The 27,036-nt window shown below is 38.3% G+C and overlaps 4 protein-coding genes and 1 pseudogene across 5 annotated transcripts; 2 read left to right on the plus strand and 3 right to left on the minus strand.

Moving 5' to 3' along the window:
- Nucleotides 1-2,322: 2,322 nt before the first annotated feature.
- Nucleotides 2,323-7,881, plus strand: LOC119991868 (phosphate transporter PHO1 homolog 1-like). The gene is made up of 14 exons (XM_038838372.1): nucleotides 2,323-2,859; nucleotides 2,944-3,247; nucleotides 3,414-3,834; nucleotides 3,930-3,978; nucleotides 4,071-4,142; nucleotides 4,415-4,544; nucleotides 5,020-5,143; nucleotides 5,263-5,512; nucleotides 5,593-5,697; nucleotides 5,763-5,807; nucleotides 5,904-6,056; nucleotides 6,164-6,442; nucleotides 7,051-7,187; nucleotides 7,364-7,881. Exons 1-14 carry the CDS (start codon nucleotides 2,632-2,634, stop codon nucleotides 7,452-7,454), a joined length of 2,388 nt encoding a protein of 795 aa, XP_038694300.1. The 5' UTR covers nucleotides 2,323-2,631; the 3' UTR covers nucleotides 7,455-7,881.
- Nucleotides 7,882-8,041: 160 nt separating this feature from the next.
- On the plus strand, nucleotides 8,042-15,243 carry LOC119991870 (mitochondrial protein import protein ZIM17). 2 transcript variants are annotated; one of them, XM_038838376.1, is made up of 5 exons: nucleotides 8,042-8,335; nucleotides 8,488-8,599; nucleotides 14,127-14,255; nucleotides 14,624-14,743; nucleotides 15,103-15,243. In XM_038838376.1, the coding sequence occupies exons 1-4, from the start codon at nucleotides 8,196-8,198 to the stop codon at nucleotides 14,726-14,728; spliced, it is 486 nt and encodes a 161-aa protein (XP_038694304.1). In that variant the 5' UTR covers nucleotides 8,042-8,195; the 3' UTR covers nucleotides 14,729-14,743; nucleotides 15,103-15,243. The 2 variants fall into 2 exon arrangements, with proteins under 2 accessions (XP_038694304.1, XP_038694303.1); XM_038838375.1 differs by lacking the exon at nucleotides 15,103-15,243 and having other exon boundaries at nucleotides 8,045-8,335; nucleotides 14,624-14,869.
- LOC119991869 lies at nucleotides 11,519-13,543 on the minus strand. Its single transcript, XM_038838374.1, has 2 exons — nucleotides 12,247-13,543; nucleotides 11,519-11,904 (listed from the first exon to the last, which is right to left on the minus strand). Exons 1-2 carry the CDS (start codon nucleotides 12,935-12,937, stop codon nucleotides 11,861-11,863), a joined length of 735 nt encoding a protein of 244 aa, XP_038694302.1. The 5' UTR covers nucleotides 12,938-13,543; the 3' UTR covers nucleotides 11,519-11,860.
- Nucleotides 15,244-15,283: 40 nt separating the features above from the next.
- On the minus strand, nucleotides 15,284-16,160 carry LOC119991871 (annotated as a pseudogene).
- Nucleotides 16,161-19,982: 3,822 nt separating this feature from the next.
- LOC119990506 lies at nucleotides 19,983-21,835 on the minus strand. The gene is made up of 2 exons (XM_038836454.1): nucleotides 21,395-21,835; nucleotides 19,983-21,016 (listed from the first exon to the last, which is right to left on the minus strand). The coding sequence occupies exons 1-2, from the start codon at nucleotides 21,703-21,705 to the stop codon at nucleotides 20,167-20,169; spliced, it is 1,161 nt and encodes a 386-aa protein (XP_038692382.1). The 5' UTR covers nucleotides 21,706-21,835; the 3' UTR covers nucleotides 19,983-20,166.
- Between the last annotated feature and the right edge of the window lie 5,201 nt (nucleotides 21,836-27,036).

The following is a 27,036-nucleotide window of genomic DNA, read 5'->3' on the forward strand; positions in this document are numbered from 1 at the left end:
ATGTATGCAATATTGTCACGCTACGTTATTTTGTTGGCACAAGAAAAAGAAAGCTGTCTTTCACTTTTTTTTTTTTTTTTTTTTGAAGGAAGCTGTAATGGTGACATATACCAAAAGAGATGGAAGTATATATTAATATATGATTGGAGCTTGAGTGGTATCCTTTATATATATAATGGCAGTACCCCTAACTCCACAATTGGTCAAAATCAGTGAAACAAACTTAATTAAGAGATCTTTAGCACGTTTTGAATTGTGTAAAAACAAATATTAATTGTAATGAGGATTTGAAGAAAGAAAGGAGATCTAGTTTGAGTTTGGCGTGTATATATATATATATATATATATATATATATATATATGGAGAGTTTGAGATGACAATGTTATTAATTAGAGGTTGAAGAAAGAAAGGGAGAAGAGGTGGGTAGCTGCAAGGACGCACCCAAAACCCTAAAATGCTGTCTGAATCAGAGCATCATTTTCATTATTTGCAATTGGTTCTGTACCTAAAGCCTTGGGCTTTGTGGGTATTTTTTAAAAATAAAAAACATTAAATAGGTAATCCAAGAAATATAAGCTATATATCCATTTCAAAAAAAGAGGAAGAAATATAAATTTCCTTTTTAGGAAGGTCACAAGAATATGTAGTGCCCCCTATAATCCGGCTTTTCCAAAACCTAAATTTAAATTAACACAATACCGTTTAAGGTACACAATTAACTCCAAAGGGTTGGCCGAATTAGTTCTTCACATTCCATGTAAACCGCCTGATTCGTATAAGAAAACTCCGCTCTGCCTTGGAGTGGTTACCACGATACCCAAAAAAAAAAAATAGAGTACACAAGTTCCTCAGCAAGTTAATTCATTTTCTTACATTTTTGAAATACATAAATACTCACACACACTGTCAATTTTTCACAATTGTAAATATTGCCTATGAAGAAAAACATATGCAAATAAAACAGCGACACTCACGACAGATTGTGAAATGCACTCGCTGCATGTTTAATTAAGAGAGAAATATGACAACTCTCTACCTCAACACCCTACTAACTTATCTGGTACTTAAATAGCTAGAGAGGAGCGATCCAAATATCCGGGATTTATAGATTTTTCGTCATAAAAGGAAGAAGTAGAGAAAGTAGGTTTAATTAATGTTGATAAGTTGGTGGACCTATACTGGATACACAAAAAGGAATCTTAATTATAAGAACATATTATATTCCAGTTGCTATAAAAAAAAAAAGAATTTAGAACATATTGTTTCTGGAACTAATACTATACTATATATATATATACCAGCAGCCAAACTTCAATTATATATACACTACACATATGCTTTTACTCTCAATATATGCTTATCCTAAAGCATTCTATTGAAAAAAATGTTTTCACTAGCTAATACATGGAAACCACGTACAAAAAAAAAAAACAAAAGCAGGGAAATGGCATTTGTGCTTAATTTGTCCTCAGAATATTCTTGCAATGAATGATATAGTGATTCCGGTGGTCGCACCATTGCCTGCAACCCTATTTTAATTTCTAATAATGGTAAAAGTGGTGTTCGGTGTTCCATATACACAATTTTGGTTCTCTACCTCCACAAGGATGATGTATATTCGTCCTAGCAATCAGGGTTCAAGTCTCATATCCGAGCTGGGTAGAATTCTTTTAGTTATACTTGGCGATAATTCCCCACAAAACTGTGTTAAATCATGATATTTTTTTTCCTTTCGCAAATGACATATTAGGGTTTAGTTGTTAGGATTTAGTGTTTATGATTTAGGAAACAAAGGAAATTCTTGGCTGCAAAAAAAAAGAGTTCAGGATTTAGGATTAGGAGTTTACCAATTTTTTTGTTTTTTTTGTTTCAGGGTTAGATATCTAAAAAAACTCCTAAACCTTTTTTTTAGATATCTTAAGTGGAAATCAAAGCTTGTATATGGTCCTACATAATTTAGTCAATTATTTGCATTATTAAGATCCCAAATTGTCCATCCATAATAATGTGAAACATAATCCAAAGTGAGAACATATTCGTTAATCTTGGAACACCATGTCATTCGTTGACGTGGTGCTCTAAAACCAAAAGTGATGGAACATTATATGAGTGATGGTGTTCCAAAATCACAAAATATTTATACTTTTTTTGGCTGACTGAGAAATCACCCAACCCAACAATGTTAGACAATTAAGTGGACGTAAACTCGCACCAAACCTCGGACCGCCATAACAACACCACATTGGTGAGAAAAAAAGATTCCAAATATTTTGGTCTCACTCCCAACCACTAGAAATTCCCACCCCCTTCAAAATCTTCATAAACACATCTTTGCCGAGAAGGAATCAAATCCGGTGCTGGTTTTGGTCATTCTCCGGCGAACCCTTTACCACCACTCAAGTGTAGGAAGCATAAGTGCAAAGGATATTTCAGAATGTGCTGTCTAGCATCCTCTACTTGTACATCTACCAATATTCCTTCACTTCAATCCCCTAAATTTATATAAATCCAATCGTGGGCTCCCATTCAAACACACTCATAGAAACCACACATAATCTTTCGCTTGTGTTTTCTGTCCCCCTCTCAAATCAAAAGAACAAGAAAAAAAAATAAAAAAATTTGAGCTAAGGATGGTGAAGTTCTCTAAGCAGTTTGAGGGTCAGCTTGTGCCCGAATGGAAAGAAGCCTTTGTTGATTATTGGCAACTCAAGAAAGACCTCAAGAACATCCACCTACTCAACACTTGCAACACTAAACCCGCGAATAATCGCAAACCCGATTCTTTTTCCAACACTCTCTTGACCTCTCTAAAGAAATTCTTGTTTGGAATTCAACAGAGAAAGGATGAAACAATTCAGGTATATATAGACAAATCTAATGACCAATGGTATTATATGTATTATGTTTGTGCATGAGTTAATGTGGTGCTTTCGTGTGAATAGGTGCATAGGAAACTTGCATCTTCTGCTAGTAAGGGAGACATGTATGAGACAGAACTACTCGAGCAATTCGCGGAGAGTGATGCTGCTAAAGAGTTTTTCACTTGCTTGGATTCGCAACTTAACAAGGTTAATCAATTCTACAAAACAAAGGAGAAGGAGTTCTTTGATAGAGGGGAGTGTTTGAAGAAGCAAATGGAGATTCTCATTGAGGTGAAAACCACGCTTAAGCGACAGCGCGACAAAGGAGTTGCTTCTGCTCTTGATTCCAAGGATGGTCCTTCTGTGTCATGCACCGTTTCTTCCGGTACAAACATTTGAATTTGAAGGAAATTTTGACAAAAACTGCACATAGGACATCACATTTTTTTACACTTATGCAAAATCATGTACACTATATCTACATGTCATGCTGGTTGCTCACATGGATGGTCTGTAACATTAAAATGTTATATTTATCTTCTTGGAAACAGAGGACTCTGTTTACTCTGTTAAGGACAGAACAGAACAAGAGCAGCAGCTGCAAGATGACGACTCAGATGACTTGGAGAAAGATATTGCTGAGCCATTTCCAGATACCCCAAGATCAGATGACATGGCAAAATCAATGAGGATGAAAACAGAAGATGGAAAATTGAGGACGCTTTCGGGTCGTGTTTTCAGTTGCCAAGGGAAGAACATTAAGTTAAACATTCCTCTAACAACGCCATCTCAAACTTTCTCCGCAATTAGTTACTTGGTGAGGGAAGATCTACTCAATCAGTCCTCGAGAAAAAGCGGCCCTGAAGGAAGCAAGTTGAAGATCAACAAAGCCAAGCTGCATCATGCAGAGAAGATGATTAAAAGAGCCTTTATTGAGCTCTACAAAGGATTAAGCTATCTTAAAACTTACAGGTAATTAAGTTTTATTAAGCTTCTATTACATTAATGGATTTTAAATAGATAATGAGAAACTTTCATTCTTACCCGTCCATGTTAAATGTTTCCAGGCACCTGAACATGCTTGCTTTCATAAAGATCTTGAAGAAATTCGACAAAGTAAGTGAATATCTGACCTTCAAAGAGCCTTTTTCTGATTTTAACTTTGTTTCATCTAATGAAATGTAAAATAACTGGTTTGGTTATTGTAGGTAACAGGAAAACAAGTTCTACCCATTTACCTAAAAGTTGTTGAAAGTTCATATTTCAACAGCTCAGACAAGGTAAATATTTGAATCCCTAAAGGGCCCAAGTAATGAATTTATTGTGGTATGAGGATTCTTTGATGTTTGCCACCACAGAAACTCTCGATTGTATTTTTATCCGACAATGTCCAGTGGCCATTGATCCTATACTTCATGTCTTGCACCAATGATGTTCCAAGTTCCATCCGTAATCGCACCTTAGATATGCTTGTCTCACACTCTAAAAGTCATGTACTTGGTTTCTGTGGTGTAATTCATCTAAAAAGTGCTTATCTGCCTAACGATGACAGGTAATACATTTAGCAGATGAAGTTGAGGAGCTATTTATCCAGCACTTTGCAGAAGAGGACCGAAGAAAAGCCATGAAATATCTTAAACCTCATCAACATAAAGAATCTCATGCTGTTACTTTCTTCATTGGTAAGAAAAAAAATCTGCAAGAAACAAAAGTATGGACCCATTTAGTCACTAGTCATTGCAATCAAAAGGCATACCTGGTTGGCTTACTTTATTGAGTGGAAATACAGCAGAGAAGTCCTATCTGATACACAATCACATTTTCTGCAGATTTTTTTGACCTTACTGGATTGAATACTGAAAAGGTTGATAACTTATTGAAAACCCAATAATCATTCTCTCTAGTGCGATATTGAGCAATCCCCCATTAAACAAATACTTCCAAAAGAACATTTGTTGAAGAAACCCGAAACCCTAAACTCCTAATAGTAATTTAAAAATTTTAAGAATTATGACCACACGTAGTACTTTCACAAATCACAAGTCTACTTTACAGAATTTATGTTTTAATCTATTGCAGATTACCTAAATATTAATATTTCATGTCCTACAAAGAAATTTGGAAATGAGCTAACCGAATTTCATTTGTGGTAATCAGGGCTGTTTTCCGGGTGCTTCGTTGCACTTCTGGCTGGTTATGCTATTATGGCTCATATTACCGGAATGTACAGACACCAACCCGCGAATACAGTATATATGGAGACTGTGTACCCAGTACTTAGGCAAGTTGCAATCACTCTAGGTCTCCTAATTAATCACAATCTTCATTTTGGCTAAGTTGTTGGAATTCTGTTAATGGAAAAGGCAGCAGCTGATACAGAACATTTGCTATTTTTTGCAGCATGTTCAGCCTATTGTTTCTACACTTCTTCTTGTATGGTTGCAACATTTTCATGTGGCGGAAGATGCGTATAAATTATAGCTTCATCTTCGAACTTTCCCCAACCAAGGAGCTTGGCTACAGAGATGTGTTCTTGATTTGTACCACATCAATGGCTACTGTAGTGGGAGTTATGTTTGTTCATCTGTCTCTTCTGACAAAAGGGTATTCGTATACACAAGCTCAAGCCATTCCCGGACTTATGCTAATGGTAATAAATTTCTTACTCTTCCTGATACATTTTTTTTATATTTACTAGAGAATATATCTTTTTTCCTTTCCAATGTGCAGGCCTTCTTATTAGTCCTTGTCTGCCCCTTCAATATTTTCTATAAATCAAGCCGTTACCGGTTCATTTCCGTGATAAAGAATATCATCTTATCACCACTCTACAAGGTACTGTCTGCAGCATTACATTTTCATACGACTTAGGAAAGATTTGATAATATTTTCATATGCAGGTTGTCATGCTAGATTTCTTCATGGCTGATCAGCTATGCAGTCAGGTAGGTCTTAGCGCTAACTGCTAAACGATTACTTCTAGTTAACCGAACAATATATCAGCAGATTTACTTATTCAATGATACCTTAAATTTCAACAGGTACCAATGCTCAGAAACCTTGAGTATGTGGCATGTTACTACATAACTGGAAGCTACAAAACTCAGAACTATGGTTATTGCATGAGAGTTAAGCATTACCGCGATCTTGCTTACGCGGTGTCATTCCTACCCTACTACTGGAGAGCAATGCAGGTAATGTATTTGGTTGTTTCAAATATGATTTTAGTTCACTTCATGTACTTAACATTGGCAGATAAATCTGATGTTCATTTTTTTTCCCGCGTAATGGGGTTATATAGTGTGCTCGGAGATGGTTTGATGAAGGCCAGACGAGCCATCTTGTGAATCTAGGCAAGTATGTATCAGCAATGTTAGCAGCAGGAGCAAAAGTAGCCTATGAGAGGGAAAGAGGAGCTGGATATCTCTGTCTAGTTGTGATCCTGTCAAGTGCTGCAACAGTTTACCAATTATATTGGGACTATGTAAAGGATTGGGGTTTGCTTCAAATGAATTCCAGGAATCCGTGGTTGAGGAACGAGTTAATGCTTCGACGAAAGATCATTTACTACTTCTCCATGGTATAGAAACACTTCTTGCTTCATTTACACTCCAGAAAATTAGAGTTTTACAAGTCATAGTGTAATACTTGGCTCGAGTGGGCGAGACCAAAAGCCTAGTGTCAAATTTGGTGGTGCTAGGCGAGCTACCAAGTGGTGAGAGAGTGCTCTATAACCCACATCGCCCAGGGGGACCGAATGGCAAGGGGGCTAAGTGCTCTAAATCTCAAATTGCCCCAGGAAAAGTAATGAAGTGCATAACATATTAGGTCAAACTTTCTAACTAGTAATAAGCGTTTTTCCTAGACTAGTGTTGGCTGAGGAAGACAAGCCATACAGCCTGACACAAAACGGAAAAGGTGTTCCTAGTGCGGAGGGGCGAGTTGTTTTATGTAGTCATTGAAATGACACCGAGATTATATCTCAGAACTAATTCCCAACTCCACAATATCAGTTCCTGCCGAAGTATTCGGATTAGGCAGTCAACTTGATTGTTCTAGAATCAAGAAAAGAAGTAAAGAGATTTCAGAATGAATTTATTCCAAAAGGAATCACTAATAATGCCTAGAATGAGATGTTGTTCCAGATTCCTATTCAGATATAACAAAGATGTAATCGCTATGTTGCAGGGATTGAACCTTATTCTCAGACTGGCTTGGCTACAAACTGTTGTCCATTCAAATTTTGAACATGTTGATTACAGAGTAACTGGGTTATTCTTAGCTGCCCTTGAAGTCATTAGAAGAGGACAGTGGAACTTTTACAGGTAAAGGCTCTATGTATAACTCAACCGAATGGTTTATAAACAAACCCAACTCTTCACACATCATCAAGGCCTTTTCTGGTCTCAAGCACTGTTAAGTGAGATGGCCTAGAAGAACAAAACCGTGCACCTCTTATCCTTCCCAATAGCACTGATGAATAATTGTTTGAATTTTGCAGGTTGGAGAATGAGCATCTAAATAATGCAGGCAAGTTTAGAGCAGTGAAGATGGTGCCGCTACCTTTTCATGAAGTGGATGAGGAAGACTAATGGCTCATTGGCAACAGTTGCTTAAAGAAAATTCGATTCAAGAGAATTGAAGATTTTTTCAGGGAGGATTGAACCCTGTTTTCCTCCTTGTACTAGTTGATGTAAAAAAGCATGTCAAGTTGATTCTTATTATTGTTCCAAGAATCTTGGGGGAGAAAAAAGGGTTTATACAATTGTATACAAGAATTTTTCTTCAAGGAAATAGAAGTTGATGCAGCAGATCCTGTTGAGTTCATGCTATGTTCAACAAATCTAGATGATGCTGCAAAGCTAGATAAAATCTGAAGTTAAAGAGTGTAATATCATGAGCCTGTCACCTATGTAACCACTTGGGAATAGTCTAACAATGAATTTCTCTGAGATCAAATCGTATGTATTTGGACAGTTCTAAGTTTGATTATCATTAACAGCAATATCTTTGTTGTCACTCACAACTTCTCTATCGTTGGAAACTTCTATGCTTCTTCTCGATTACCACAAGAATTTGACCAAACTTCTCTGTGTTGTCAGATCAGACACTTATGTGAAAAAAGAGCAAAGTTGCTTAAACAGAGACAGTTTCATGGGTCATGCTTAAAATAAATAAATAAAATCCTCAGAACCTTAATTAAAAAAAACCCAAATAAGCAAAACGACACCAACTGCCGCAACCTACACCGCTACTGCGCATGGCTCGAAAGTTTACTCCTTTGACAGTTTAATTAAACAGAAGTTCGAGAATCCACTTACAAGTTACCATCCATGGCTGCGACTGCTCATTGCGGCGCCTGTTTCTCAATTCCCAATTTCAGGTCCCAACGCACTATCAATTCCCAATTGGGTCCCAATTTCATCAAACCAGTCTCTGCCTCCAAGAAAACCACGACAGTTGCAATTTCCAGGTGAAGGATCCAAAAACTTGATAAACCCCTTTTAGGGTTTCACTTGCTTCCCTTCTTTTCTTCTCCGAGTCTCCCTCAGTTAATTTGTGTGGCTTCCAGGTTGTCTTATGCTCCTATTACGATTGTGTACAACTTTTCTTTGCTGTTTTCAGGCTTAGATTTTCTCAAGCAGCGCCGGTGCCACGGAGACCCGTATTTCGGGTATGGGTGGTTTCCAACTCGTTCCCAGAGGCAGACCCAAGTGATTCAAGTGCGGCACATGAGGTAAAACTTTTCGTTCTTTTTTTTTTTTTTTCGAATTAAAGTGTTGATTTTTGCCTCTGATAATCTGATTCCTTCCTGCCATTCCATCTCGGAGAGAATTTTCAATGAATTATGTAGTTTTGTGTCTTTGTTTGAAAAGATTGAAAGACCTTGAGGAAGTTCAGAGAGAAACTTGGTTTGAAAGAGATGAATTCTCATTAGAACTTAACCAGAGTTAGAAAGGACCTCTTATACAAGGAAGAAGAAAACAATAAAAAATACAATTGAACCTCTTTACACGCAAAGACAACCTGTCTATATATACACAACAGTACTCTCAGATCCTGCCTATACATGCCTATACATATATACTCATAACACCCCCCTTCAAGCTGGATGGTGTGGATTGAACACATTCAGCTTGGGAAGCAGACGTTGAAGATGAGTGACAGTGATGGGCTTGGTAAGAAAGTCACTTGGTTGCTTAGAGGATGATATATGAAAGAGTTTGATGAGACCAAGTTGAACTTTCTCACGAATGAAGTGACAATCCAATTCAATATGCTTGGTGCGTTCATGAAAGACTGGATTGTTAGCGATGTGAATTGCCGCTTGACTATCACAATATAAAGAGATGGGTGGCAAATGTGGAATATTCAAATCACGGAGAAGAAATGAAATCCAAACCAACTCACTACAAGTATTGGCCATCGCACGGTACTCTGCTTCTGCCGAAGAACGGGAGATAGTAGGTTGCTTTTTAGATTTCCAGGAAACTAGACAACCTCCAAGCATAATACTGAAACCAGTGACAGAACGGCGAGAGTCAGGGCATGATCCCCAATCTGAATCACAATAAGCATGAAGCTGAGTTGAAGCAACTGTGGGAAAATAAAGACCTTGCCCTGGAGAACCCTTCACATATCGAAGGATACGAAAAACTGCATGCATATGAGCATCCGTGGGATGTTGCAAGAATTGACTCAACGTATGAACAGCGTAGCTAATATCGGGCCTCGTCAAAGTAAGATACATGAGACGACCAATGAGACGCCGATATAAAGAAGGATCTGGAAGACGTAAACCAGAACTGGCAGAGAGATGCACATTCAATTCTGTAGGGGACTCAAGGGGTCGAGCATCAAGAAAACCTGAATCTTGTAAGAGATCAAGAGCATATTTGCGTTGATTGATAGCCAAGCCAGCATTAGAATGACTGATTTCCAGCCCCAAAAAATACTTTGGTTTGCCCAAATCTTTCAACTTGAAACAGGTGTGAAGATACCGTTTGATGGAATGAATCAAAACATCACTTGTCCCACCAATAAGCATGTCATCAACATACAGTAAAAGAGCCACAAAATCCTTGCCTTTCTTCAAGGTAAATAGAGAGTAATCACTTCGTGACTGACAAAACCCAAAGGAAAGAAGAACTGAACAAAACTTTGCATTCCATTGTCTCGATGCCTGTTTGAGCCCATAGATAGATTTCTTTAACTTGCAAACAAGCTGAGTATTTAATGTGTGATACCCAGGAGGTTGCAACATGTAAACCTCTTCATTCAAGTCACCATTAAGAAAAGCATTGTGCACATCAAGCTGGTGCAGAGACCATTTGTGCATGGAAGCTAGTGCCAAGAAAATGCGCACAGTAACAATCTTGACAACTGGAGAAAAAGTTTCGGTATAGTCAAATCCAGGTTTCTTGGTTTCTGACGAAAACCTTGTGCAACCAAACGTGCCTTGTATCGTTCTATGGAACCATCGGGATTGTGTTTGATTTTGTACACCCACTTGGAACCAATAGCACGACGACCAGAGGGCAAAGAAGTTAATTCCCAGGTGTGATTTGCTTCCAAGGCATGAATCTCAGAGTCCATGGCAGAACGCCATGCCAAATGTTTGACAGCCTCATCAAAATCAGGTGGCTCACGTGTGGCAGAGATAGAACATAAATAAGAAGTATGAGCAGCGGAAAAATTCAAATAATTTAAATACTTACCGATAGGATAAGATGCTGAGGGCACAGTGCCAAGAGAAGTCTTGGAGGGAGACATGCTTGAAACAGAATTGCAGTGATAATCCTTGAGGTAAGATGGAGCTTGGGTAACACGTGAAGACCTGCGAATAACGGGTGAGGAGTCACTTGGTATTGGTGATGACGTTTGTGTCTGAATGAGAGGAATGGTAGGATTGAGTTGACCAAGAATAGACTTTGAAGATGGTGATAAAGAGGCAGGTGGAGAAGAGTCAATGACCAAAGGTGAAATGGGTTGAGAGGTAGAGGTCCAGGAAGCTTCCATGACTAAAGGCAAATATGGAGAGGAAGACTCTATAGGAGTTATATCCACGGAAGGAATATGATGGAAAGGGAACTTGGTTTCATGAAAGGTGACATCACGAGAGATAAAAAATTCATGCGTTTCTATGTCAAACAGCCGGTATCCTTTTACCCCAAAAGGATATCCGAGGAAAATGCAAGCACGTCCCCTAGCATGAAATTTGGACCGTGCATGTGGGATGACTGCAGCATAGCAAAGGCACCCGAAGACTCGCAATTCATGGAAGTTAGGTGGTCGATTGAATAGGATTTGAAAAGGACTATGTTTGTCCAACTTTCTGGTAGGCATGCGGTTAATAAGATGAACTGCTGTAAGAATGCAAAAACTCCAAAAATTTTCTGGCAAATTAGCATGGCATTTGAGTGCCCTAGCTGTGTTGAGAATATGTTGATGTTTGCGTTCTACCACCCCATTTTGCTGTGGTGTGTAGACACATGTTCTCTGATGAACAATACCCTGGGAAGAATAAAAATCCTGCATTTGAAACTCAAGTCCATTATCTGAACGAAGAATTTTGATTTTGGTGTTAAAATGTGATGCAACATAATTGTTGAATTGCTGAATGAAGGAACGTGTTTCTGATTTTGAATGCATCAAATAAACCCAAGTGGCTCTACTGAAGTCATCAACAATGGTAAGAAAATATTTATAACCATCAATAGAAATTTTGGAGTGAGGACCCCAAATGTCTACATGTATTAATTCAAAAGAAGAGAAAGTTTCAGAGACACTAATTCCAAAAGATTTGCGCTTCATCTTTGCAAGAGGGCAAATAGAACAAAAATCAAAAGAATCAGACATAGGTTTGGGCAACAATGTGCTGACTGAAGATGATGGATGCCCCATTCTGTGATGCCATATCATAGACTTGTCAGAAATGGTGGATGGAGGCAAAACAGAATGAACTAGGGCTGCAGATGAACGCAGAGGGTACAATCCTTTAAGCATGTTCCCCATTCCAATCTTCTTCGAGGTGACTGAGTCCTGCAACATACAAGAAGAAGAATTAAAGATGATGGAACAATTTTGAGATGAGTGAGTTTGCTAACCGAAATCAAGTTGAGTTTGAAAGTGGGAACACATAAAACTTGATGTAGAGTAATGTCATTTGGTAAACAAATTTTGCCAATATGAGTAACCTGGTGTCTCTCCCCATTAGGAAGAGTGACGTAGCAATGAAGTAAAGGTTGTGCAAGAGTGAGAAGCTCCATAGAACACACAATGTGGTCACTAGCACCACTGTCTATTAACCAAGGACTGGAATCAATTGTGGAGAATTGACAGAGAGATGTTGAATTGGTATAGAATTTATATTGGATGTACTACCTGAAAGATTGGGGGAAGAAGAGCTCACACCGCCACCTTGTTGAGACTGTCCAACATTCTGGGTCATAGTAGAATTCAATTTGAGAAAGTTCATCAATTGATTACACAAGTCCGGAGACATTTGAGAAGAGTGTGGTGCTGAATCCATTGGTTCAGTCATGGCTGAATGATTAGCAAAGTGACCTTTATCATTACGAGATCCATAATTGGGTCTCTGTTGACGTCGTGGCTGCCCGGGAGGGTATCCATGCAATTTGTAGCATTTGTCAACCGTGTGTCCCTGCTTATGACAGTAATTGCAGACTAGATTTTCACGTTTTCCTTGAAAACCAGAACTTCCACCTTTCCCAGTATCAGCCTTGATCGCCATAGCAGAGGCCAACTCGATTGATGGAGTAGCTGAATGCGTCAAGGACAATTGACGTTCCTCATGCAAAACGATAGCCAAAGCCTTTGTCCACATAGGTAAAGGATCCAGTGATAGAATCTGACTGCGAACAGCTGTAAAACACTCATTTAAACCCATCAAAAATAACATGGTTGCCTCCTTTTGTTGATATCGCTCAAGGCCAACTTGAGCACCACAACTACAATCAGGAATGATATTGTAGTAAATAAGCTCATCCCAAAAACCTTTTTGCTTAGTATAATATTCAGTCACAGTGAGTGTTCCCTGACGGGCAGTTGCCATGGATTGACGTAGTTCATACACCCGAGTATCATTAGATGATGCATATCTGGTCTTTAAATCCAACCAAAGATGACGAGCTGTGGTGGAACTCGAAAGGCTAGCACCAATGGTGGAAGAGACACAATTTAAGATCCAGGTGACCAAAAGACTATTACATCTTTTCCAAGCCCCATAACGTGGGTTATCAAGATCCAGTGATGGATAGAGCCATCTAGTAGGCTGTGCTTGTTGCGGGCTTCAAAAGCAGTAAAAAGAGTGCGGCTCCAAACGTGATAGTTCTCTTCACCGAGGAGAGCAAGTGAGATTAACTTGTTCAAAGCATAATCGGCAGTTGTGAGAATAAGTGGGTCATCCTGGACATTTGAAACTACTGGAGAAAGAACAGAGGAAGTATCACCTGATTTTAGGGCATCAATAGTGGCATCAATAACAGCTCCAGCGGTGGAGGGAGAAGCAGACATGACGAACTTGCTAAATTGAACCAATAATGGTGAAGATTACACAGTTAAGAGAGCCGATGAAGCTCCGATACCATGAAAAGATTGAAAGACCTTGAGGAAGTTCAGAGAGAAACTTGGTTTGAAAGAGATGAATTCTCATTAGAACTTAACCAGAGTTAGAAAGGACCTCTTATACAAGGAAGAAGAAAACAATAAAAAATACAATTGAACCTCTTTACACGCAAAGACAACCTGTCTATATATACACAACAGTACTCTCAGATCCTGCCTATACATGCCTATACATATATACTCATAACATTGTTTGTCAAAACAATGGGTTGTTGGATGATAAGGTAAACTTGGCCACGGTAACTCTTGGCGCAAGCAGCGCAATTTGCGATTTGCGAGATAGGTCCGTGTTCGTGTGTGAATACCACCTTGCCGCAATGGGCCTCGGCCCAGGTGTCACCTGATCCATGGGGCAAATGGGTGGATTCAATGTTACAAAAAAAAAGAAGAAACTCGTCTTTTGATCCAATCTACAGATGATATCTACACATAACCGTTTTTTTTGACTGAAAAGATAAGCAATGCATCTTTGTTGTAGCTCATAACCAGCATAATCTTCTGCAGTTAGATATAGAAACGCTGATTAGCCCGCTTTCATGGAGGTCGTGTCTCTTCCTTGAAACTTTCCCCTGGCATGATTTTTTTCCTTTTCCTTCTCTTTGTTTTTCCTTATGCAGGGTCCAATTTTTGATATAAAACTTCCTAGAAGGAGCTTGCTTGTGCAATTCACTTGTGATAAATGTGGTGAAAGAACAGAGAGGCTCATAAATCGATTAGCCTATGAACGGGGACTTGTTTACGTGCAGGTATATCTTTTTTTTTTTTTTTATTTTCGTTAAATCAATGATAGCACTTGAATGATGCGCTTATTGATGACAATAGTCTTTTCATTTTGTTAAATAGTGCTCATCAAGGTTCAATCATATTGGAAATTGCTTTCTTACAATACAATACTAATTTATAGTTCTAATCAGGGATTGATAGTTAGAAATAACTAGAATACATGCAACTATGCCTTAGTATTTCTTATTTGGCTTCAGTAAGCAATCAGAATATTGACTGAGCAGCTATGCAGATTCACATTTGTCTTTGAACTCCATTTAGATTGCTAATTTGCTGATTTAGGAAACATAGTTTTTTGTTCCTCTGACCAAGCCACAATCGTTGTCATCAGTGTGCAGGGTGTGAACGGCATCATAAACTAGTTGACAATCTCGGCCTTGTGGTTGAGCATGACTTGCGCGAGGAAACAAGTGCAGAATCGGATGAAGTTTCATGAGTGACCATGGATTCAGTACGTTTTTGTTTTAAATTTACGGATAGTTATATTATTACTGTGATCTTCTGTGTCTCTGGTTTTTTTTTTTGGATGGAATTATCACCATGATCTTAATTTAATACAAAATCTTCTTCAGTTCTATATAGCATCACATTTTTCATCAGAAATCTATGAATATTGAATCCTTTTTATATGCAACAATTCCCGTCTGCACGTGGAAATCTATGGTTCATCATATGAGATTACTAGAAACTGTAGCCGGTAGAATATCTTAATTTTGAAATTCTGAGCAAATACAGAGAACCCAATTAAGAATCTCCTCCAAATACAGTAGCATTAAAGTAATCATTCCATTCTTTTATCTTTTCCCACAGGCCACAAGCAATGCTAAGGATATATGGAAGAACCTAAGAAAGTCGGATTATTGTTTCATATATTTCGAGTGCCAAGAAGAATCATAAATGTATTGATAATGTTAGCAACTACATCTGATATAATATATACGTACAAAATTCTGAATTCACTAGGTCTTACAAGATACAGAACATAAAAAGAGGAAAAACCATCAACAATCACCATTCATTGTAATTCAGATCTTCAAACCGATGATACAGTTGAAGACAAGATTTTGAGTCTCCCAATTCATATATATTAGTATTACCTACATACCCGTGAAGGCTATGAAACTGTGAGGCCAAGAAAATCAGCAGCGGATTTAGCCATGATGGTTGAAAACTCGATAAAACTAAGAACACCATCTCCATTTGTGTCGGCCTCTCTCATCATCTCCGACAATTCACGGTATGTTAACAGGTGACCCATTTTAGCCATTGAACCCGCCAGCTCCGCCGCGGTAATGGACCCATTCCCATCACGATCAAAGGATCGGAAACCTCAATCAGCTGTTCCTGGTTGACCAAGATCTGTTCACTCATGTCAGGCATGATTGCATCCACCAATTCGTCGAATTCAATTGAGCCGTTGCCATTCGCGTCCATGTTGGCTAGTAATACATGGAGATGGTCACCGGAAGGTTTGATCCCAAGAGACCGCAACAGGGCGGCAAGTTCTAGGTGGGTGAGACTGCCATCCGAGTCCATGTCGAAGCGCATGAAAATGTCTTTTAGCTGCTTAAGCTGATCCGATTGCTCCATGGACATTATTGGAAGAGAAGAACGATGACATAAACGTAAAGCACGGAGAAGAAGAAAGGGACGGTGGTTTTGTGTTTGTGGGTAAATTTGGATTTATTTTGGTGGTTTTGGGACGATGCAAGGTATGTGTTTGTTAAAATGCTCAAGTAAATATATGGAATGGTTCAAGGTAAGGGTGTTCAAATTCAAATTGGAAATTGGAACCCAAACCTAAACCGAAAATTTTAATTAGGTTTGGTTTTGGTTTTAGAATCGTGATAATTTTGGTTTTTACGAAATTATCTCCCATTCAGAGCCTTAACCTCTTTTGTTTGGAAGGGTGAGTATCCAAATATCATCTTAGTCTAATTGAAATGTCAAGTATCCAAGAGTGAACAATACCCTTTTTTTTTTTGAAATACCGTCGAGAATTATGTTTTTCATTGAAATCAAACGTGAGACACACATATGTTTAACCCAACCTAAACCACCCGTTTGTGATATACATACACAAAATTGGTATACATAAGTATACATAATGACATGGCATGTTGACAAGGATGATGACTGTGCAGTTTTAAAATTCAAAATCTCAAAAGAGGAAATAATATTTTAAGTTATTTTTGTTATTTCCAAGATCAAAACCCTGAAAACATCGGTAATCACAACAATAGAAGCTTCAAAAATCCTCCCGATATACAGTTCGATACTCGTCCCCCTATTTATACCTCGGGCGAGCTTTTTCATCTCCGTTGATAGTCGTCTGTGATCACCGTTGTCGGCATACACCTATAATCGTCCGTGACAACAATTCTCTAAACTGGTCTAGCTGAAGTTGGGTTACCATCGACTAAAGGTATGAACTTTGAGGGAGTAATTTGTTTCTATTTAATTTTTTTGATGTTTACTGATCTTTTTTTACACGGTTTCTTTGTATATGTAGATAAAGTAGTTGATTACACTATAATTTTGTGTGGGTATATAAATACACTGTCGATTTGTGTATTTTAATGGATTTTTTTTGCTCAGTTGAACTGTGTAGGTAGATAAAAACTTTGATTACACTACCATTTTTTGTGGGTATATAACTACACTGCCGATTTGTGAGTGCTTTATTTTGTTTTTCCCACTTCCATTGTTGAGGTAGCTCAAAACTTAGATTACACTACCATGTGGGGTGGGTATATAACTACACTGCATATTTGTGTGTTTGAATGGGTTTGTTTTGCTGGGTTTAGTTAGCTAAAAACTTTGATTACATTACCATTTGTTTTGGGTATATAAATATATACACTGTCGATTTGTGAGTGCTTCAATTGGTGGGATTAAAATGTATAATACACTATTGTAAATTAAGGTAATTAATGATGCAATTGGGTTGAATGGTTTACTTCAATTGGTGGATGGGTTCAATTTGTGAAAACCTCCCACCTACTGTATAATACATTACCATTTTGAATAATGTATTGGTATATTACAATATGCATAATGTAATTGGTTTACTTTTTGGCTTTAATGATTTATTTTACTGTATAATACACTACCAGTTTGTATTTCAGTATGGCTAAATTATAATACCGATCTAATCTGCAAGGAATAGCGACACTATTAAGAAGCGTGCGATTGAAGAGTAGTCATAAAAAGTTTTTGCAAATGACACCTTTTTGGAACTTGTACAAAGTGTTCAAGAAGGAGGAGCATAAGGAATTAAATACCAAGAAACACGATTTGATCGTACAAGACATTATTGACACCTACAACAATAAGCGTGGATTGTTTATTCTTGGAGGTAAGAGAGTTACCATTACAGAGAATGATGTTTCTTTGATATTTGGAGTAGTGTCTGGAGATATTCCATTGAAGATAGGCCGAAGCAAGAAGCCCGATGATTGTGAGTTTGTGAATCGAAGGTTTAATGGAATTGATATGATGCGATCACCCAACATAAAGCAAGCAATCGACAATGCTTTGATGGGGGATACTGAGGAGGACGCAAAAGATGTCGCACGTTTGTTTGTGTTATACACATGTCTTACTCTGTTCTTTTCAATAAGAGCAGATGCGTTACCATGGGCTTTAGTAAAATTTGTTAAGGTGGTCGAGGACATGAAGAAATGGAATTGGTCGTAGGCAATCTCAGAGAACATTCTGCAATCAATTAAGAAGTACCAAAAGGAAACAAACAAAGTTACAGGTTGTGCAACTTTGATATCGGTAAGTAATAACTACTTTGTGCGAGTACTACTTGATGTGTATTTACAGTGACAGTTTATGTGTATTTGCATGCAGTATTGGTTTTGTGAACACACAACTGTTTTCACCCCCGCAAAGTCTGGCGTGTTCCCAAGGTTTGTAAAGTGGGACGGAAGTGGATGGCGAAAGGACTTCAAAAAATAATATATACACAATTTGGTGGGGGGAAGGTTAGTAAATTACGTTAATTTATCTAAAGTTGAAAGTTTATAATTACATTGCGTGCGTGTATAGTGTATTTGTATGATTTTTGGTTAACAGTTTTAAATACTTTACAATTTGATAATGTATTTATACTGTTTTAGTTTACAAAACTTAATTAATCTATCAAATTTAATGTATTTATATTCTTTTGGTTCACAATAATTAAATACTTTATCATATTATAATGTCTTTATATTGTTTTGGATCACAGGATTTAAATAAACTGCCAAAATATAATGTATTTGACAGTGTATAATTACATTTCGTGCGTTTATAGTGTATTTGTATGATTTTTGTTTAAAAATATGAAATACATTAATACTTTACAATTTGATAATGTATTTATAATGTTTTAGTTTACATAACTTAATTAATCTATCAAATTATAATGTATTTATATTGTTTCGGTTCACACAACAACTAACTACTTTACATAATTATAATGTATTTGACAGTTTATAATTACATTCCCCCTTTTATAGTGTATTTGTATCATTTTTGGTTAACAATTTGATAATGTATTTATATTGTTTTGTTTCACAGTACTTAAATAATCTGTAAAATATAATGTATTTATACTATTTTGGTTCACTGTACTTAAATACTTTACCAAATTATAATGTATAGCACACCTATTTGATATGCATCTGTCAACAGGTGATTGAAGGTGAATTATCCAGTGATGAAAAAGAGAGAGAAGCATTGCAGAATGATTGTATCCCAGTGATAAAGTCCCACCATCAAAGTAAGACCAATCTATTTAACAAGGAAAATCTCTATACAATGAAAAACTGGTTTAAATACATTGATTATTCGTAATGCATTAAGAACTGGTACCAAATACACTTTCGAAATGTAATGTAATAAGTAACTGACATTAAAAAAATGGGTATCTCCATTGATAAAGTCCCACCATGGAAGACATCTTAAAGGAACAACAATTGTTCATCACCAACATTGTCAAATAATACTTCAAACACAACAAATGTAAAAGGAATAACATGGGATTTATCCACATCTAGTTCAGTTACAACAAGGAGAACAAATAATAACATCAACATCTACCACATCCAACTCATTATGACCAATACCATTCAGATCCAAAACATAAACTCGAGTGTTCATAAAAAACATTGAATAAGAGAATATGAACCTTGAAAAACTAGGGAAACTCATAACTCGTAAGTCGTCGGGAGTAACACAAGGAAGTCGCACGAGTCGGAACAGAGAGACACTGATATTCTTGTAGTCGGAGTCGAAGATGAGAGAGACACAAAGAAGCTTGCAGTCGGCGTTGGAGAAGAGAGAGACACGAAGAAGCTTGTAGCCGGAGTCGAAGAAGAGATAGTCAAGAAGAAGCTTGTAGCCGGAGTCGGAGAAGAGAGAATAACTCGTCGAAGGTATCGTAAAGGAAACAAGATGAGAGAAAGCTGTAACGTATGAGAGTGGGTAACGTATGAGAATGAGTATAGTACAGTCTAGAAAAGAGTGCTATTCTAAGGAGATATAAGCGGGAAAGCCATGTGGATTTTAGGGTTTTGTGTAAACATCTATGTGGCACGCTTAGTTGGCAGGCCACATAAATTATGTATATTATGTATACCAACTATTATGTATCTATCTCATTTTCCTAAACCACCTCTCGTTGGTAAGAGTGAACAATACCTTTGGATGCAAAAAGGCATCCACATAAAGTATAACAAATATGTTATGGGAAACAATACAATAATACTTTACAAATAAATAAATAGAACACCACCCCACAGCTATAGGACTAACTTAAAAACACATTATTTAGCATCCTCCATTAGCTCTTCTTATAATATCAGGTAAGAATTCCTGGAATTTTCATTCCCATTTGGCTCTAATCTGTTGAGTGTGCCTAAAGTCATAGGTGAGAACCAAATTCCCATCCATTCTCTTCAACACAAACCTCTCCACCAACACATAGCAACCAAACTTGGTCCACTCTCCCATACCTTTAAACTCCTCAACTCTCTTCACTCTCACTTCCCTTTCATTCCCATTGCTGCTCCAACCAAATCTCTCTTCCTCCCATTTCATTCTGTCAACAATTGCCAAACTCAACCCCACGCTTGCAATTGCATCCCCTGCCCGGCTGCGGAACCACATCTCTCCATCGATGCTATTGTCTTGCACAGTCTCCCTCCCATCACCAAACCGAACCACTTCTTTCAGCACATTAACATCAATAAATACTTGATTGCCTTGTTTCGGACTACTTTCGCATGCGAAAATCTGCTCCCATCTCTGTTCAAGTGTCATCTCGTAGTACCTTGATCTGCTAATCTGGTCTTTGAGTGTTCCTTCTTTGATAAACAGAAATGGACAGTACCACTTCCCTACAACTACTGATGGCGAAGTTTTATGCGTTAAAGGGAAGTTGTTGAAGTCGGGGAGGCGAGCGCGGAGAGTTGTGTCAAGGCCTTTGGCTTCAGCTAAATCAAAGTCTTTTGGAGTGGAGGCATGCACTGTCCAACCCTTTCTCCTCAAGAATGATGGAGGAAAACCATCAGGAGCTACAGATTTTGCCGTATAACCGCCCCAGTCTCGACGTCGAATCTCGAATTGCTGATGCATGTTGTGATTGTCGAAAGGTTGTGGTTTTAAGTCCCGAATAGAGTTGCAGAAACAGCAGGTACTCATGTCCTCCTCTCTTGAGTTTGTGAATGCTTTCCTGAAACACAATTCAATTACAATGTTAATTTCAAGACTTAACAACAACTGAAAAGCAAATTATTTGGCGATAGCCTAGTTGATAATTTCTTCAAACTTAGGACTTACACCGACACAAGTTTCCAAAAAATATGTTGGGTGGTTTCTCGATTACCAAAAAAAACATCTAAAAGTTCGAAACAACTGGGTGGTTCCTAACATGGATGGTGTGGGTTGTTCTGATGATCCGAAGTTTACGCCCACTCAGAGGTCCGTAAGACATGCTGACTCATTTCTCGGTTATAAAAAAAAAAGAGAGAGAGTTCGTACAACTGGTGGTCCCTCGTTCAAAAAAAGAAACAAATAACGCAGTTGTTGGCGATTTCGCAATTATACATACCCTTGGTGGCTTCCCTCTGGTTGTATTGCGTAGTATCTATTAGAAGACAATGGTTGATCAAGAGCAGGAATTAAGATAACACGGTTAACATCAGTACTACTCTCTTCATGGGTATATTGGATTTTGAGGTTTTTGTTCTGTGGGAAAGGCAGGTCTCGGAGTCGTCCACTCTTGCGCAATCCAAACCAACTGGTCGGCTGAGCTGCTTCATCTAGGATTACTAGAATACCAGAGTTTGGACCATCAGGGGGAGTTTCTGACAGAGCTTCAGGGGACCTTTTGTACATGGACAGAGGCCTTGTCACGTACATTCTTTCTCCTCCCAAAAAATATATATATCTGTTGCTTTCTGGTTTTGTTAAGACGCTGGCTTGTTTCTGGTTTACATCATCTGCACCAATGGTACCTATACATATATATACATATATACACACGTAAACATAGTTGATTTGGCTTCAATTGCGTAGGCAATTTGGACAAGCTAAACATGGTTTCCTAGGAAGTACTAGCCTCTTATCCATTAGAAAGTCGTGTGTAGTTTGTTGAAATTTCCAACCGTTTGACGATTTATGTGATTGGACTTGGTAATGTTTTGAAGTGGACAATTGCTGGAAAATTCTCAGAATCTGTGTGCTTCTATGGCTTAAGTTTGAAGATTGACCATATCTTGGTATGATTGTGCTTGGGTGTTACATTTGCTTGGGTTAGAAGCAACGGAAACAACGGCGGACAAATTACAGCGGTAGACCGTGTTGGCATGAGTTGAAGAGAAATTATGGGGATTGACTTGATTGGAGGAGATAATGCAGGAAAAATATTTTATACATAATTAGCTTACTGTAATCACGTAGTTCCTACCATAGAAAGTGTACATACCAAAAGTAGTTTATTTGACTTTCACTTGTATTGATCTATATATAGGTACGTAAATTATTGAATAAAAAGATGAATAAAAAACGTAAAGATCTCCTCCCGTCTTCTCTGTTTTACATGGTATCGAAGCAGTTAAAGCTCTAAACATTCTTCAATGGCAGACCATATACCCTCCACCACGGACCATGGAGAAAACCCTTTGACATCATCCATGGTAACCCAACCAAATATTGAAGATCTGACATCCCGAATGACCCAACTATTGACCCAAACTCCTACCCCAATCATTGAGTCTTCCGCTGCACAGATTGGCATCAAGTTGGATGGTACCAACTATGCTTTATGGTCCCAGATTGTTGAGATGTATATCTCAGGCAAAGACAAGCTGGGATATATTAATGGCGATCTACCATAACCTCCACAAACTGACTCTAGCTTTCGAAAATGGCGAACTGAGAATTCTATTGTCAAAGGGTGGCTTATTAATACTATGGATCCACCCTTAATTAGCAACTTCATTCGCTTCCCAACTGCAAAAATGGTATGGGATTCGGTTGCTACAACTTACTTTGATGGAAATGATATTTCTCAGGTTTATGATTTGAAGAAAAAGGTCCATCGGCTGCGACAAAACGGAGGCCCTATTGAAAAATATTACAACGACCTGCAAGGTTTATGGCACGAGATAGACTTCCGACGTCCAAACCCAATGCAATGTGCTGATGTTTGTAGTTTTCTCTTCTCCTGTTGGTTGTTTGTTGTGAGGGGTTAAGCTTGAAAGCTTCGCTTTATGGCTTTCCGGTCTAACCTCCTTCTTGGTTTGGCTTCTTGCTTTTTAGCTTGGTTGTTTTGTTTTCTTGGGTTGTTCTGCCCAGTTTGCTCCCCTCCCTGGCCTGTCAGGGTTTTGGTTCTTTGATGTATATAGACTCTCTGGACATTGCAGTTTCTGTTTACTTTTGATCTTTAATATACTTACATTTTGATCAAAAAAGAAGATCGGGTTTATATTTTTCTTGATGGGTTGGATGATCGATTGGATAAAATCCGGAGTGACGTGCTACAGCTCAAACGTTCCCTTCAGTCGAACAAGCCTATGCACATGTTCGACGAGAAGACATCAGGCAATCAGTAATGATCACTGGCATAGAAAATTCCACTGGGGCGGTCATGGCTTCTCGAGGCGTTAAGGCTGGGCAATCACAATCCTTGAACCTGAAATTTAATACACCTAGTTCCTCTACTTCAAGCATGGGCAAGAATGGTGGAACATCCAAAGTGAAACCTGAGGGTGGTGGTTGCGCACACTGCGGAAATCTGAAACATACGCGTGAAACTTGCTTCAAACTCAACGGGTATCCCGAGTGGTGGACTGAGTTTAAAGCGAAAAAGCAACGTGAAGCCGCTACACACAACAACCCCGGTCGAGTGGCCATGATGACAGTTGATCCACAATTATCTCTCATATCTCAAATAGATACACCACCTGACTCCTCTACTTCAGGTAATCGTGGCTTTGCACTATTGGGTTCTAATCAGAGTGACTTTCATGGCTGGATTATTGACTCTGGAGCAACTGATCATATGACCTTCAGTCAAAATGATTTTACTGCATTCACTCAACCCCGAAGAACTAGTATCGCCAATGCAAATGGGGTTGCATATCCAGTTACTGGGGCAGGAACCATGAAGCTGTCACCTTCTCTTTCTTTATCTAATACATTATTGGTTCCTTCACTTTCTAGTAAATTGTTATCTGTTGGTCAAGCCACCGAGGAACTAAACTGTGTTGCTCTAATCTACCCCAATTTTTGTCTTTTTCAGGATATTCTCACCAAGGAGATCATTGGGCGTGGTACTAAGAAAGGGAGGTTGTATTATATGGATGATTTCAGTTGTGGAGCTGCTCATACTATGCATCAGTCTCTCAGTAGCAAAGAAAGACAAATTTGGCTTTGGCACCGACGGTTGGGGCATCTTTCTTTTAGTTACATGAAACATTTATTTCCGGCATTATTTTCTGATGTTCATGACTCCAAGTTGAAATGTTCGACCTGCATTTTAGCAAAGAGTCATCGTGTTCCGTTTTCCATCAGTTTGAATAAAAGTAATATTCCCTTTGCTCTAGTTCATTCTGATGTTTGGGGACCCTCCCCGATCACTACAATATCTGGTAATCGTTGGTTTGTTACATTCGTTGATGACTGTACTCGCATGACGTGGCTATATCTGTTAAGAAATAAATCAGATGTTCTTCATATATTTCAATTATTTCATGCCATGATTCAGACTCAATTTTCAGCAAAAATACAAATTCTACGTTCAGACAATGGAGGTGAATTTGTGAATCAAAAATTCCAAGCCTACTTTCAGCTTCATGGCATTCTCCATGAAACCTCGTGTGCTCAAATGCCTCAACAAAATGACGTTGCTGAACGGAAAAACAGACATATCTTAGAAACCGCACGTGCTCTTTTATTGGGTGCACATGTACCACAACGATATTGGGAAGCAGCAGTTAGTACGACAGTTTATCTAGTGAATCATATGCCTTCAAAGGTGTTACAATTTGAAACTCCACTACAAGCTCTTTCGCATCATACCCATGTGCCATCGGTCTTATTGCTTCCTCCTCGTATCTTCGGGTGCGTTGCATTTGTTCATATTCATAAGAATCAACGGACCAAGCTTGATCCTTGTGTCGTCCGTTGCATTTTTTTGGGTTATGCTGCACACAAAAAAGGGATATCACTGCTATCATCCTAGCACCAACCGTACATATATAACTATGGATGTCACTTTTGTGGAATCTGATATTTTTTTCTCCCCTCAAAAATCTGATTCTCCTCTTCAGGGGGAGATCCGAGATGAAGAGAAAAATCAGAGTTGGTGGAATTGGCCTAGTGAAGAGTCAAATACACCGATATATACTCAAGAATATGAGAGTGAGGGTGGATCTGATAACAATCTGAGTATGAACAAAAATGAAGAATATGGAGATATTTTACAAGGGGTCAATTCATCTGAGGATAAATCTCGAGAATTTGTACAAGAAGTCAATACCCCCTTCTCTTCAGTATCTACGAACCCAGCTCCTGAGAATATTCCTGAGGTAAGTACCACTATCCAATATCTCAATGATAATTCTAATGTCTTGGATAACTCTATCAACTACAGCTTACCTCTTAGACATAATAGAGGCAAGCCACCAGATAGATACTCTCATACTTTTGAATCAAGAAAGTCCAGGTACCCTATTGCAAACTATGTGTCAACAACAAAGTTATCAGAACCTCTCAAGGCATTTACACACAATTTATCCTCGGGTTACATTCCAAGTAATGTCCAAGAAGCCTTGACAAATTCAAAATGGGTTCATGTGATTCAAGAGGAGATGATGGCCTTGCAAAAAAATAATACATGGATTCTTGTTCCTTTACCAATAGGAAAACGTACTGTGGGGTGTAGATGGGTTTTCACCATCAAATACAAGGCGGACGGTACCATTGAGAGGTATAAGGCGAGGTTGGTAGCGAAAGGGTATACACAGACTTATGGCGTGGACTATCAAGAGACCTTTTCGCCAGTGGCTAAGTTGAATACCGTCAGAGTTATATTGTCTCTTGCAGCCAATTTAGACTGGCCACTACATCAATTCGACGTAAAAAATGTGTTCCTACACGGTGATCTTGAAGAGGAGGTTTACATGGATATTCCACCGGGATATACTACATCCACTGAGAATGGACTAGTGTGTAAATTACAACGAGCTCTCTATGGGCTAAAACAATCCCCTCGAATGTGGTTTGGTCGTTTTAGCTTAGCCATGAAGAAATATGGATTTCAACAGAGCAATGTCGACCACACTTTGTTTCTTAAACATAGATGTGGTAAGGTAACAGCGCTTATAATCTATGTTGACGATATGATTATTACTGGTGACGATGTGGAGGAAATTGCAAGACTTCAAGAACAGTTGGCGAAAGAGTTTGAAATGAAAAATTTAGGAGGACTTAAGTACTTTCTGGGCATTGAAGTACTAAGATCAAAACAGGGTATATTTCTATCTCAAAGGAAGTATGTGCTAGACTTACTATCAGAAGTTGGCTTGTTGGATTGTAAGCCAGAAGACACTCCAATTGCACAGAATCTCAACTTAAGGGAACATACAGACTCAGTGCCAGCAAATAAAGAGCAATATCATAGACTAGTTGGTAAGTTGATTTACTTATCCCATACCCGTCCTGATATCGCTTATGCAGTTAGCTCTGTGAGTCAATTTATGCACTGTCTACGTAAAGTTCATATGGAGGCTGTATTAAGGATTGTACGTTACTTAAAATCCTCACCAGGAAGAGGATTGATGTTCTCAAAAAATAATCATTGTGATATTGAAGGGTACACGAACAATCATTGTAATATTGAAGGATACACGGATGCAGATTGGGCAGGAGATATTGACAATAGAAAGTCCACTTCGGGCTACTTCACATTCGTGGGAGGTAATTTGGTAACTTGGAGGAGCAAGAAACAAAAGGTAGTAGCATTATCAAGTGCTGAAGCTGAGTTTAGGGGAATGGCAAAAGGGTTGTGCGAGCTTCTTTGGCTTAAAAGACTGTTAACTGAAATTGGCATGGCTCCTTGATCTGAGATGAATCTATTTTGTGACAATAAGGCAACTATCGCAATTGCACACAATCCTGTCCAGCATGATCGTACAAAGCATGTAGAAACAGATAGACATTTCATCAAACAGAATCTTGAAGACAAAG

This window comes from Tripterygium wilfordii, chromosome 22, assembly GCF_013401445.1.
Source record: "Tripterygium wilfordii isolate XIE 37 chromosome 22, ASM1340144v1, whole genome shotgun sequence".
In the NCBI taxonomy this organism is placed as follows: Eukaryota; Viridiplantae; Streptophyta; class Magnoliopsida; order Celastrales; family Celastraceae; genus Tripterygium; species Tripterygium wilfordii.

What these genes read in the sequence shown, in the direction of transcription:
- LOC119991868 (XM_038838372.1), top strand. Translation starts at nt 2,632, where the DNA reads ATGGTGAAGTTCTCTAAGCAGTTTGAGGGTCAGCTTGTGCCCGAATGG. An exon ending in ATTTCAACAGCTCAGACAAG is followed by an intron (nt 4,143 to 4,414) that starts GTAAATATTTGA and finishes TAACGATGACAG; the next exon opens with GTAATACATTTAGCAGATGA. An exon ending in ACTGTGTACCCAGTACTTAG is followed by an intron (nt 5,144 to 5,262) that starts GCAAGTTGCAAT and finishes TATTTTTTGCAG; the next exon opens with CATGTTCAGCCTATTGTTTC.
- LOC119991870 (XM_038838376.1), top strand. Translation starts at nt 8,196, where the DNA reads ATGGCTGCGACTGCTCATTGCGGCGCCTGTTTCTCAATTCCCAATTTC. An exon ending in ATTCAAGTGCGGCACATGAG is followed by an intron (nt 8,600 to 14,126) that starts GTAAAACTTTTC and finishes TTCCTTATGCAG; the next exon opens with GGTCCAATTTTTGATATAAA. An exon ending in GGGGACTTGTTTACGTGCAG is followed by an intron (nt 14,256 to 14,623) that starts GTATATCTTTTT and finishes CGTTGTCATCAG; the next exon opens with TGTGCAGGGTGTGAACGGCA.
- LOC119991869 (XM_038838374.1), bottom strand. Translation starts at nt 12,937, where the DNA reads ATGGCAACTGCCCGTCAGGGAACACTCACTGTGACTGAATATTATACT. An exon ending in TTCTTCCCCCAATCTTTCAG is followed by an intron (nt 11,905 to 12,246) that starts GTAGTACATCCA and finishes TGTATGTTGCAG; the next exon opens with GACTCAGTCACCTCGAAGAA.
- LOC119990506 (XM_038836454.1), bottom strand. Translation starts at nt 21,705, where the DNA reads ATGTACGTGACAAGGCCTCTGTCCATGTACAAAAGGTCCCCTGAAGCT. An exon ending in CCAGAGGGAAGCCACCAAGG is followed by an intron (nt 21,017 to 21,394) that starts GTATGTATAATT and finishes ATTGTGTTTCAG; the next exon opens with GAAAGCATTCACAAACTCAA.